This window comes from Gobio gobio (assembly GCF_949357685.1).
Source record: "Gobio gobio genome assembly, chromosome: 11".
NCBI lineage: Eukaryota > Metazoa > Chordata > Actinopteri > Cypriniformes > Gobionidae > Gobio > Gobio gobio.
In genome coordinates, this window is record NC_137104.1 from 7,256,256 (window position 1) to 7,270,811 (window position 14,556).

Here is a 14,556-nt window from a genome sequence, read left to right on the forward strand (position 1 = left end):
TACACGTGTTCCGTCGAGTGCAACTTCCTTCCCTTCCCTGTCATTTCTCCCTAAACTTAACGTCAGAATCAGTGATTATTGTAAAAGGCAGTGTCTACTGTAGCTAAATTGCGTGACGTGTTTGATAATAAAAAGAGCTATTAAATGCACAATAACCCACGGAAGCTGTTTCCAACTTCAAGGCGGCTTGTGTGTGTGTGTGTGTGTGTGTGTGTGTGCGTGCGCTGAGAAACGGACTGACTTGCACATTATACTTTAGGCTTTGTGTGTGCGTCTAAACCATCAAATACACAACAAATAGACTATGTCAAAATGACCGGATTGGAGAGTAGTCACTTAAACACAGTTTATGTCTTAAATGGGTGTAAATAGTTTGGAGAAATGGGAAAATAATATTAGATCTGCATTCGCGTCAAATAAACCTGCTGACGATTGAGCCATTAATGTGAATCAAACAAAAGGCAAAGAGAAAATATTCACAGCTCTTGAATGAATAACTTTAGCTTTAATAAGCATTAATCTATCAATTATACAGTGAAAATGATGGAGCGTTATTTTACATTTCATTACTTTATTAGATTTCTTTGTAGGCCGTATTACTTAATGTTAGTAGACCTTCCTGAAATTAAAGCACTGTAGATTTTAATTTGTGTCTTTTGTTTTATTGTGTATTTATTTAACATTTGTTTGCACTTTGTTTCTTTGTTCTTAAATTGTATCTTATGCATATAAACCACAAAAAAATTTTGTTGCACTGGTCCATTTACAAATAGATGTTTTATATTTGTTTTGTTCAAACATTGCTGTTTCTTTTGCTATAGACATTTTACTTTTCAGATTATAAAGCAGTGTAATGTTCTTAACTAGGGTTTTTTTTATTTTTTTTTAAAATAACAAAAAGAACCGATTTAAGTACCGGATCGATAAGCAGTATCGGTAAGAGTAGTAATACTGTTAAAACCTTAATGATACCCATCCCTAGCACTGGGTCATTTAAGAAAAATACATTCATTATTTTATTCAACAAGGATGCATTAAACTGACCAAAAGCGACAGTAAATGTATGTATAACATTAAAGATTTACAAATAAATGCTGCTCTTTTGAACTTTCTATTAAATCAAAGAATCCTGTATCAGTTTGCACAAAAAATATTAAGCAGTACTTTTCAGCATTGATAATGATAACAAATAACTCTTGACGACCAGGTATAAGTTACAATACATTTCTAATTAAGTACATTTTATTTTAAAATGTACCAACATTTACTGTTTTTTACTGTATTTTTGACAAGATAAATGCAGCCTTGATGAGCAATATTATATATTTTCACAGTACGTTCATTTTCATAGCCTTAAATATTAAAAATACATCTATAAATAAACAAAGTGTATATACATAATTTATCAATTTATTCAACCAGTCAAAAGTGTAAGTATCTGAGCTGAAATTCTGCTATACCCTTTCATAGAAATACCTCCTTTAATTGTAACTTCAAAAAATGAAATATTTAAAACGTACTGCATAATAGGAATGAAAACGTATAAAGTGCATGGATCGTTTTTGGGAATTTGCGATCAGAACATTCTTCTATTGGAAAGTATTTTTCACTTACTGACTACTAAATTTACATGAGAGTTACATTGATACGGTTTGTTTATGGTGAGGTGTGTGAGCAAAATGACAACATAAGACGAATGAGTAAATGCATATTCATCTAGAATATTTGTGCTTGTTCACTGCAGACATGGAATGTGTATGAACATTGTAGGCACTTACGTTGTGACTGAGATGCCATCTTCGATCTGGTCCGCCCTCTTGAGTCGACCTGACTGCTGCCCATACTAGATGCCGTCGATAAAGTCTGCTTAGTCCGTAGTCGCCCTGGAGAGCAACAAACATGCTGTAAGTCATCAGACCAATCATACCACACCATCAAATGACTAGTAAGTCAAAGAGATTTCCAGAGTGTCTCACTGGCCCTCCACAACCACCCACTGGCCAGTCCTGTGATTGAGGGAACGTATTAATGAGTGCGTTAAAGGAAAGACGATGGGACAGAATGGACAGAATAAGAGGAGAGTGTCAGATCAGTACGGGAGACTTTTAATGAAGCAATTCAACTTGGCACAACCACAAGCTGAAAGGGAGATGAGTCATATTCTTGCAATACCACACGCCACCAGCAGACAGCAGCAGCACTACATCACACACAATGAGCTCCACCCACTAAGCGTGAGAAGATCGGGTTCCCTATTATACCTACAAAGCATTGAAATGACAACAAAAAGCAAACAACTTTTCTCCTAGCATAATTCAGACACGTATATAAATCACCAAAATCCTGATCAACGATTCAAAGACAAACAGTAGGAAAGCATGAGTACATGAGAAGGAAGGAGGGCCAGTAGGAAGGAGGAGGGGGCTAGTAAGAAAAGGGGAAGATGAAGACGGGATGAGCAAACGGCAGATGATCTTACCATCTTTATCAGAGGCATCATCTTAAGCCAAAGAAGAGAGAGAGGAGCACAGCAAACGAGTTAGAACAAAAAACACAAACACACTCACAACAGAATCACACGTCAACAACCGTATATACACACACACATTAAAGGGGCAATTCATTGACGGCAAAATGGGCTTTCACTAAAACTTGGCTGCCTATGCAGTATAAAGGCAAAAAAAAAGGTGATACCTGACTAAAGAAAACTGAGAAAAAGTCTTCAACACCCATAATGCACTGGGCATGTTGCCGTCCAAGGCCACTCCCAGTCTGCTTCTATTGGATAGGCTTGGCCAGAGTAAAATAGAGTAGGTATCAGTGAATGAATGGATGACCCGAAGTCTAAATCGCCGCGGGTTCCTTCGAGATTTTCCTATGGGGTTTTCCGATTTATGTGTAAAAACATAAAATAAAGCCAGTGGTAAACATGACTTTGACGTTTTGTTCTACAACGTAACTTACACACACCCTTAGCGAAAATGAACATTTTGAAGCAGTTATGTTTATTTTTAAGTAAAGCTAGTAAAGCAAAGTATAGAACACGTTCTTTACTTCAATGAGCCGATTGTTTCTGCCTTAAACTATTACATTGTTTAATAATACATTGTTAGCTAATTGTGTTAGCTAGTTATTTACCACAGGCTATATTTTATTTATAAATTGAAAAACTTTATATAAAACCCTATTGGAAAATCTCAAAAGAACCAGCGGCGAATCAGGCTTCCGGGTTCTGACGTCACACCTGCACCCCTCTATACCGCCTTGCTTTAGTAGGAAATACTTCTTAGCAAACTTTGTCATAATGGGGTCGACTTGTATTTTTCCAGGGTGCTAGAATTCAAAGAGTGAAGGATCCAGCTCGTTGTAGGCAGTGGTAAAAGGCTGCAAAGGATCATAAACATGGGGAGAACGCTGCGATGGAAAAATCGGTTTGTAGTCAACATTTCAAACTGGATGACTACGAGCACAGCGTTTTAGGCCAAACGCAGGGGAAAACTGCCGTTCCATCAGTTCTGTCCGACGCAAAAACGGCGTCACATACAAGCAAGAAAGCTGTTCCATTTTTACCATAATGCTGTTTAAAGAGAAGACAAGAGTAGCATCCGTGGGCGGAGATACAAAAAAGCAGAAGTAGAATCGGTAGTTTCACGAAAGCCCAGGAGCTGTCAACTGACAAATAAAACTGGAATTTCTCTGTCCAGGCAACACATACCCCTTTTCCAACCAAGGCAGTGCTGGTGCTGGTTCGGAGTCTTTCCACACCCAAAGCACCAGCTCCGAACCAGGTGGTTCTTAAGTATCACCAAAACATTGCTGGTCTAGAAGTAATAACCGCATGCATCAGGGGCTGGGGGCGGGGTTACCGTGACCAACAAGACGAACACAAACATGTGACTGCCATTTTTGAAATAGCAGCTAATGGAGCTAATATCTGCTGCTTGTTTGTAATCTCCGTCTATACAAATTACGGCGAGCTGCATGAACGCGTTGGATTCGCTGTGTTTTGATGCCGATGTAGGATCGCAAAGCCATGTGCATCAATATTAACGCAACGTTCGCCATTGTTGATGGAAGGCTTGTTCGAGATGCATCGGTGCTGTGCAGACCGATCGCCGTATGACAACGAGTATAACGAGAGCACACGACTCCTTATGCTTTTGATTCACTCTTGCGGTGTTTTGATGTCATACACTGATCATCTGCGCAGCGTCGATGCATCTCGAACAAGCCTGGTGTGTTTGTGTTTCCCGCTGCCTCGCTAGCGTTGCTGAGAAAGATGGGACGTATACAGTGACGTAAGACCTGGCTCTGTGGCGGCTCTCTAGCATGTGGAAAGGCAAACCGGTTCTTAGAAGGCACATCAGTTGAACCAACCAAGAACAGGCACTAGCACTGGCTCTAAACTAGCACCCGGTTCATTCTGGTGGAAAAGGGGTAACAGAAAACGAATAAACAGTTCATTTACATTTTTGTAACTATACAAAGTGGGTTGAAAATCAGTGAAGTTACACTTCAAGGTAATTCTTCACATCAGTTTCTATTGCGTGTGTTGAGAAGAGCGGTGTGTATTGTTCTGCCTGGTCATGAGTTGACAAAACTGTGCATGAACCTTATGTGACTCCTACCGAGAGATGCGTATGATCCGGGGGTCAGGCCTGCTGTGACTCGGCCAGCCCCTCCAGCCTGTCCGCCGTGTCTGGCTTTAGCACCGGCGGCTGCGTTAACATCCACATCACTGCGGGAACGCTGCAAAGAGCCTGGAGATCCGGACGATTTTGAACTCGCAGGAACTAAAGTAACAAACAAACAAATACAATGTGTAAGCTACAAACAAATACATTTTTTAAATGAAGCATGGAAGGTTTTTTTTTATATTTTCATTTCTTAATTTTTTTTAATGAAGCATGGAAACATTTTTTTTTTTAATTATTATTATTATTAAAAAGTTTCATTTAATTGTATTATTACATTATACATTTTCATATTGGCCAGTTTTCATTCAAATATTTGCTAACTTTGTTATGTTTTTATTAGGGCTGGGCAAATTAACGCGTTAATGCAGGCGATTAATTTTTTCAGCTTAACGTATTAAAAATATTTAACGCAAATAACGCAGCATCCGTTTTTATATCCATTTTTGCCTAGCGTTACATAATCACGCTCCAATTCATGTAAATGCTTCCAAGCGCGACAAGACACAAGAGAACGTGCTGTATGTCAATGTCCTGTCTGTGTGTGTGTGTGTGTGTGTGACACACACGCGCACACACACGCACACACACACACGCATCAGTCTCCTGCTCACATAGAGTTCTCTTTTGCTCTTGAACAAACAATAACAACAACAACACAGAGAATTTTGAGTATTCTCATATTAGGAGTCTTAAATTAGTTAAATAACGTCTTAAATGAACTTTGTGAGGAAATGAGATGCGCGGGACAGCGCGTCAGATCCGCGGCTGTTCTTAAAGTGACAGTAACACTGATGATGCCCGTCATTAATGTTCATCAAAGAACAACGGGAACAGAGAAAATTGTAGCTTTAATGATGATTCATCTATATTTCATTTATTATTTATGCAGTTAAGAAAGGTGTTTGATAACTATTACATTTCTGTATATATCTAACAGGGAAGGCCACAGTTAAAAATAACATTTATTATAATGGGTTTATGTAAAGATTGTTTTAAGTTCACTTAAATTAAAAGTTGTTTTTTAAAGCCTAATAAATGTTGAAATTGGGAGCTTTCAGTTATTCTGTAATGTAACGTCATTAATGTTTCATAGAGACTTCAGTATCGGTGATACTGCAAAATGTGACTTACATGGCTACTTTGAAAGTTAACATCCTGCAGCCTCACGCCACAACTTATACAGCATTTTGATAATGATACATGAAATGTTTAGACTATATGGAATATTTGTTCTTTTAAAAAGCATTTTACGTGATCTAGTAAAGGCAAAAAGGTGTTTGGCCTATTTGTCACGCCCTAAAAATATTCCTAAAATATACAAAACATTGAGTTTTACTAGTGTCTGAACATGACAGGTGTCAATTACCAATACACATATTCCAACATGTACACACACACACTGAGGATCTCACCTCTGCCTGGAGCAGCTGACCACTTTGACAGCGGCCGACTGAAAAAGAAAAGGGAAAAAATACAAAGCTCTTATTCCATTTCATTGTTTACTGGAGTAGTCGGATGCAGGTGAGTGAGATATTCTTACTTAAGGCTTTCTTGCGAGCTGGAGGACGAGCGATCTGACTGTGGGAGGGACGCCACGCTGCCCGAGCTCTTTAGATGCGGCTGAAGTGTCTTCTGATAGGACGGTTCTAATGCGTTATACAGAGACTCCGCCTCCCCGGGGAAATGAGCCCGCAACCCACAGTATGCCCTGAGAGAGAGAGACACATAAGAAATAAAACACAACAGGAAACAGCAAAACACATGATGTAATGTGAGGACGGCACTCACTTCCTGGCCTCCACTCGAGCTTCTGAGTCTGCATCTCTGATTCCCTTTTTGATACTCTCCACCAACACCGCCGCATGCCTGAGACACAGAAGAAAGAGAAAGAGAGGTTATGTAGTGCAGTGCTGGCCTTTCAACACCAGTTGGCATTATAGTTTAGCCTGTGCTGTGGCGGTACCTCTCCAGAGAGTGAGTCTGCCATTCCTGCAGCAGAAGATCCAAGAACTCATAACAGCGCCTGACAGACAGAGAGAGGAAGAAAGAGAATTCAGAAGTGAACTCACACAGGTCTGTAAACTTGGTAAGTGCTCAAGTGGGCTGGGAGATGAATTGAATAGTTACAATATTTGATATATATCATGAAGACTGCTGAAATATAAAATTACACGACATCATAAGGTGGTTTTTATTTATTTAGCCAGTTACTCTGTTTACTCCTGGCATTATTAAGATGCGCTTTGGTCGATCCAATCACAAGTGGACGACGTTAAATACAGGTGTAAATGGGGTCTAAAATGTTTTGAGTTTTCGACCACTTCCAGAGGTAGTTGAAAATTGTAGCTGCTTTCGTAGTGTAAACGCTCATGTGGTCGAATGCGTTCGAAAAGTCCGCCCTCTCTCCACCTACTCAGAGTTCCTACAGGTTTCTTCAAGTTAAATTCAAGTCTTTTTAAGACCTTTTTAAGACCATTTATATAAAAAAATAATACCTATGTCGCGCTTCTCCTTTGCTTGTTGCTTGAGGTCTGTGTTGTGTTGTAGTCTATGGTTGTGGTGCTGTAGCGCGTGATCTTCATTTACTGAAGGCATCACGTGTTCGCAGTATTTTGTACTGTGACCCGGGGCTGCGTTGCGTTCTCAATTATTGGTTCCGCCACACTTTATTTATACTACGTTATTTAATCAAAATAATCGTGGTTGACAAATGAAACTTTTGAGGAAAAATACAATACGGAGAAGTTACATACAGCCCAGACATCAAAATTCAAGACTTTTTAAAGTCTTTTTAAGGTATTATTTCCAAATTAATAAATTCAATGCTTTTAAGGCTTTTTTAAGACCCCGCAGGAACCCTGCTACTGACCTAACGTGTAAACATTATGGGAAGCACGCTAACCAGATGAGATTGAAACTTTTTTGGCTGAAGACCTAAGTTTGGTTTAAAGATGAAAAACGTACCAAGCACAATGTTCTCTCACCATTCCTGATTTCTAACACACACTCACGGCGTGGTCTTGTCTCTCTGTGTGTTTTTCTGTTGTCTCCTTTTGCGTTCATATGTAAATTGCATGAGCTTATTTCTTCCATTAGATCGAAATATCTGATAAAGTCCATACATTTACCCGCCCATAGACCCTGCCCTCAAAGAAATCCGGACAGAAGTGGTTAAAATTGGACAAAATGGACAGATTAAAACACCAGGAGTAAATGGATAGGTGTCGCCCCCGTCCACTTGTGAACTGATCGACCAAAACGCATCTTAATACCAGATGTAAACAGAGCCTTAAAAGACTGCGCAAGCACACTAGATTCCTGACTCGCAAGTATAAACATGTTAAGACAGCTATTTTTAATAGGGTGTCTGGTTTAATCCTTATTGGCAAAAGAGTTCCACAATTAATTTCCACAAAACAGTTCTTTCAAACTGGCCATATGAATTAATTGAGCCGAACATTGGTTTCGATATTTGTTTGTCTATCACCCTCAAGAGATTTACACTGTATGGGGACATATTTTACAAATGTAAAGTAACAATTTAGAAACACATATAAAAAAAAGAAAAAATATGTTTTTGCTTATATTTGTACATATAAATAATTTAAAGGTGCTGTGTGTAAGAATGACAGCTAGTGGTTGAAATAGGTACTGCAACCCAAATTCTAAATATTGTTTGCCCCGCCCCTCCTCCTCAGACTCAACACTCACACGGGTTGCCAGTTTAAGGACATGCAACAGGAACGAGTGCAATTAACAATGGAAGGCAAGGAGAGACTAAGTTGATTTATCAGAGAAACGAGTATGTGAACTTAGTATGTTTCCTAAATATCTGGAAGCATATTATGGTACTTTTATGTTTAAGTACAGTCAAAAACTTACATACAGCACCTTTAAGCAAGTAGTAAGAAACAATCACTGGATGAAAAAAAAATATTATAGATTATGTTTTTATTGTCTACATTAACACTTGTTTGGTCCAAACTTGCTCATTCTAGAGGAAAAACCTTTCAAAGTCCACTTAAAATAATGTTCAATAGACAGACAGACAGACAGACCACATGAAAATATAATATTCGGTTACACTTTATTTTAAAGTGTCCTTGTTACAGTGTAATTCTATATTTAAGTACTGAGTAATATTAATTAATTGCATGTACTTACTATAGGGCTAGGGTTGGGTTTAGGGTTAGCTGCACGTAATGATGCATCATTTATAGTTATTGCAATAATAACACATGTAACGTGTAAAAAGGACACTGTAAAATAGAGTGTTACCTAATATTCTTGCTGTGTATTCTTGCAGTGCTCAGCTATAGTGTGTAGAAGCAGTTTAACATCTCACCTCCGGACGGCCACAGACTTTGACGTGCAGTTACTAGCGATGAGAGGAATTAGTCGAGGGACATGAGTGTGCTGAAAAAACAAAAACAAACAGTCAAAACATGCAGACACAGTGCAGTAAGACAGAATGAACACTGTTTCTCACCCGTATGATGATGCGTATGGCTGCTGTGCCAGATGTGGCCATCACTCTGGCACAGTTAGGGATGAGATTGAAGAGCACTGGAACGATGGCCTCTGCTCCGTGATCAAACTTATTCCCTAATAGTGTGGAAAGATACCTGCGCAAACAGAACACAATACATTGGTGCTCATTGCAATGAGCATAAAACAATAGCAAGAATACACAAATCAAAATAGGAATTGCTTTGCTCAAAAAGCGTGTTGCCCTTAATTAAGCAGCTGATGGAAAAAAGATGCACACACAGCTTTCTAGTGCCAGAGACCTGAGCTAACATTGTTCAAGATGTCAATTAGACACTTACGCCACAGTGATGCAAGCCTCCCGCACCACCTGAGAACGCAGGTCTTTTGCAGACAACTTAAATGCGCCATCCAATAGGCGCAGGTGCTGGTAGAAACAATCATAGTCTGTTGCCCCGGCAACCAGCAGAGATCGGATTTTCTTCAGCTGTGGAGAGAGAGGAAAACAAGACCACATCAAAGAGGGTTTGTCACAAATGAATGGAAATGCATAGACAAAACTACATAAAAGCCAGGAAACTCCTTATGTTTCCATTAATACATGTTGAATAGAGATTTATAAAGCGTAAACAAACCCTATGTATGGTCACAAAGAAAACTCTAGGTCTACTGCATCCATATGTCATCACCTCTTAAACGTGGACAGATTTTCGTGGGAACATTTCGCCAATTACTCAGCAAACAAGTATAAACACAATATGGAAACATAATGGTGATGTGTTTAAAGTTCACCCTGTGTTTTGTGAATGCATTTTATAGATCTTATTGTGAATGATTCATCCATTTCAATTTTTTATTTTGGCCTTGTAATGTTCAATCAAAATGTCATAACTCAATCTTCCAGTAAAACGACTTCTCTGTGGTGACGTTTGCAGGACTTTGCCAACCATTTCTGCTTAAACCCCACCCCTCCATTATTGACTGCAAGTATATCAAGTTCGTAAGATATCTTGGCATATTTTTAAAAAGCTATATAGAGTGAGGCAATACCGTTTATATCGTTGTACACTAGATTGATATTATAAGCGCATCTGAAAACAAAAAATGTATTGTTATTATCACACGGTGCAGTGCATAATCCATTTTGTAAACTTGAGGTGTGCTTTATAATAAGGCCTTCAAAATAACTTGTAAGACATAGTTAAGGCATGTAGTCCAACGCAGCTTATACTGTCAGATGCTCTGAGAGATACTTGTTCAGTTTAATGCATCTGAGATGTGGTGTTTTCCTCAGTGCATAACTTACATTTCACAGGTATATTCTCCATCTGTAAATGTTAGAAGGTCAAGCAAATATTACCATTTTGCTGTCAGGAGTGGACGAGCCTTATGCAAGCGAGTCTCATTTACATTTACATTTACATTTATGCATTTGGCAGACGCTTTTATCCAAAGCGACTTACATTGCATTCAAGGTACACATTTTACATTTTGTCAGTTCTTGCTTTCCCTGGGAATCGAACCCATGACCTTGGCGTTGCTAGCGCCATGCTCTACTGTTTGAGCTACAGGAAAGCTCCGCGAAACTTCACAGACTTCAGTGAACGAGCGCAGCCGCAAGCCAAATAGACGCAATAGAACAGGAGTGCAATAATTCAGACTAAAATATACGTCACTCCAGAGAACACGTCTCCACTGCTCTAAAGTCCAGTGGCGGCGTGCTTTACACCACTGCATCCCACGCTTTGCATTGCACTTGGTGATGTAAGACTTGGATGAGCTGCTCGACCATGGAAACCCATTCCATGAAGCTCTATGCACTGATCTTGAGCTAATCTGAAGGCCACATGAAGTTTGGACACGGCACACTGTGCGCCTAAGCATGCACTGACCCCACTCTGACTTGCTGTTGTTCCCAATTACTTCCACTTTGTTATAATACCACTAACAGTTGACTGTGAAATATTTAGTAGTGAGGAAATTTCATGAATGGACTTATTGCACAGGTGGCAACCTATCCTGGTACCACGCTTGAGTTCACCGAGCTTCTGAGAGCGACCCAATCTTTCACACATGTTTGTAGAAGCGTCTGTATGCCTTGCCTAGTGCTTGATTTATACACCTGTGGCCATGGAAGTGATTGGAACACCTGAATTAAATTATTTGGAGGGGTGTCCCAATACTTTTGGCAATATAGTGTACATCTGTAAACCATGCATTTCTCTAACGTCCCCCTGGAAAACTAGTCCTATCTGAATAGGCCTTTTGAGTCCAATGCCCACGTCTCAAAATCCAATTAAGAAATCGTTTATAACAAGCCCCAGCCCTACATTTTTTCTTTTGCATAATCCGTTATAGGGCTGCGCAATATATCGAAATTATCGAAATATCGCAAATGTACATATTGCAATATGCATATCGCAAGGGTACGCAATATCTGAATGATTTTAAAAGGCTACTTCAACATTGTGAAAAGTGTACGTTTTAGGTTGACGCATATAGCAGAGAATAGACTGAGCACACGACTGTTACTTATGTGACTTGCTTGATGTCAAAAAGAGTTATTAAACGCATTAACTTGCGAAAAACAACTCCTTGCAGTCTTGTGCTGTCTGACACACACACCGAAACGTGCGCACAAGCCGTTCTTTTTTTCGTGTCTTGTGACACACTCGAACTGTCAAATACACACACAGTTATGTCAAAATGGCTGTCTTGATGAGTATTCATGTAAACACAGTCGGTTATGCTTTAAGTGAAAGATATCATTTGGGGAAAGAAATAGATTTTACACACTTAATGCGATATGCGATACGATATTGCTTTATTTAACAAGGATATCGCATATCGCATTTTTCTTCAATATCGCCCTAATCCGTTACATTCAGGTGGTCATCAAAATACAGCGGAAAAAAAAGATTGTTGCTATTACCGTTTCTTGTGTTGGTCCGGTTATTTTTAAGTATTTTTCTGTTTTATTATACACTGAGTAGGTCCCTTCATAGGTGCCACCATGTCGAATTGACACCATATAACTCGACATGTTAGTTCACTTGATCAATTAATTATGGCTGTAAATAGTGAATTGTTTAAACAGTGGCATTAGTAAATGAAAACATGGTTTTGCACGATGGAACGCTATCAACTAGCGTAACTTAGACAAAAATGCCTGCACATGTTTAAATCATGTGTGTTGAACTCACCGCGCTTGTTCTATGGTCCCAGTCGTGTTTATCGTCAGATAGAATCTCGCGGATCTTGTTCAGATTATCCTCCAGGTCTCGTGTGGAGTAGATCTATGCAAGGAGAGAGACACAAGTTTTAGATCAAACACTTCAAAGCCTTTGATCAAACATACGTGAACGTTATGAAAGCCTCAGGTGGATTTGTAACTAGGTTCTGAGGGAATTCAGTAAAACTTCCCTCGTTTACACGCAAGTGTGTGTGTCTCACCTGAACCGTGGCGACGTCTGTGAATGCTTTGATAAAATCCTCTTCATCCACAGCTCCTGCCGCTTCCTTAGAGACTCCTGCAACACACATGAATGACATCCATTAAAGCACAAACTCAGACAACTATGAAGTTTATGAAGGGGCAGATGCATCTGTCTAACACTGTTTGAGACAATTTTAATCTAAATCACACTGACAGGAGACAACTGACAGTTCCAGACGCCACCATAGAAACTGAGCACAATGAGGTGTTACTATGGCAACCGGCAAAAGGGAGGGTGTTCTTTGTGTATTAAGCATGTGATATATTGTATTTATGTGTGATAGAAATAGGTGGAGGAGGAAGTTGTAAACCAAATATTTTAAAATGAATTTTTTAACTGTATACCATAATCAGTGAAATAGCCCTGTGCAACCTATTACAGGAGGGAGGAGATGCATCCGACACATTAACAGCTCTCAATCCTAATGGACTTCCTGTCGGTCTTCATGTCCGGCTGTAATTGAACGATCAATCATGAGGGGGTGTGGCCTGTGAGAACTCCCAACAGAGAGTCAGATCAACACATCAGCATCAGTGAGCTGTCAGTCAGCCTTCAGGAAACCCCATTTTGGGTTGACCTTTTTTAACTTCTTAACCCGCATCGGATCGTGGACGGGGGGGTTGACGGAAGTGGGGGGGTGTGTACTTTTATTTACTTTTGTTTTATACAAAATATTCAATCAACTATCACAAACTATGCATCATTTGAAAGCTAAAACACTCAAGATTCATGTTCTGAACTTGTTTTTGCAATAAATACACCAGAGAGGAAAGGGTTAAATGAAACGCTAAAGGACCGTCCATGTAAACATTAGCATAATATCAGCGTTACTCATCTTTCATCTCCTGTCGTTCAGATCAGATCGGACGAATCCAATAAACACCCGCATACATCTCTGTGTAAGAGTCCATTCTTCAAAATGCATCCCACTTTTTAATCCAAAACAACGAAAAAATAGGGAAAAAACTAAAAATCCTCCGTTGTTTGCAAGAGAGTTTTGAGTTAGCGTGATCAATCATGTCCATTTTCAATGAAATATCGATTCTATTCCGTGTCTGGCAAACTCCCCCTGCTAGAATGGCTTCTCCCACGTATTTTAAACCCTCCCTCGTCTCTCTCCTTCAATCAGAGACTCTTCTGGGATGCATCATATAGAGGAAGTGCCTTACAGGCTTGGTGAGCTGTCAATCATTGCGCCCATGGTTTTCGTTGGATAAAGGCACTCGGTGCCCAGCCAATGCCTTTCCAACAAAGGTTTGATTGATGGACTTAGTAACCAATCAAAAGGCATTATCTTGCGCAGTTTGCGTAAGTAGGCTTTGGTGAATACTGTTTTTGCGCGCTGGCTGCGCGTTCTCCATGGCCAGCTGCAGTGGAGCGCGCTGTCTCTCACAGACGCTTCCCATCAGCTAAATGAGTTTTTTACACTTTGTAATCTCTGTAAATAGTTGCTTTAGTTTTTCAGTAACTGTTTATCCATTATAATTAGTAGTATATTGCAGTTTATTGCAGATTTATTTGAATGAAAAACTACTCTTTACAATAGCAAATGTTCTGAAATAAATGGCCTTTTTGAAATGACGCCTAGACTTTTCTTGACATAAAAGCTCACAGAAGCTACATTACTGAGAGAATCATCCTCATATTTGAATCATGACATGATTAGACATTCAGTTTTATATTTAAGTTATTTTCAGGCTCTTAACATTAAATTATAATATTTTTTTCCCTAAGTGAAAACAAAAAACAAAAAACGTGAGTCACTTACATGTATATTTACATGTATATTACTCTGTTCCCATATTACTTTGAGTTATTATGACTCTTGGGTAGCAATATTTCAAGTGTCTAGTTTAAAATAAGACCAGGTTTAT

The 14,556-nt window shown here is 39.2% G+C and overlaps 1 protein-coding gene across 1 annotated transcript in view; it reads right to left on the bottom strand.

Moving 5' to 3' along the window:
* Positions 1–14,556, bottom strand: part of clasp2 (cytoplasmic linker associated protein 2) — a 92,666-nt gene that overhangs the window by 36,376 nt on the left and 41,734 nt on the right. Inside the window, 12 exon segments of the mRNA XM_079829306.1 lie at positions 1,740–1,883; positions 2,480–2,500; positions 4,629–4,793; positions 6,110–6,147; positions 6,238–6,405; positions 6,486–6,563; positions 6,661–6,720; positions 9,043–9,113; positions 9,187–9,322; positions 9,527–9,672; positions 12,389–12,481; positions 12,639–12,715. Of these exon segments, the coding sequence (XP_079685432.1) occupies positions 1,740–1,883; positions 2,480–2,500; positions 4,629–4,793; positions 6,110–6,147; positions 6,238–6,405; positions 6,486–6,563; positions 6,661–6,720; positions 9,043–9,113; positions 9,187–9,322; positions 9,527–9,672; positions 12,389–12,481; positions 12,639–12,715 (1,197 nt within the window).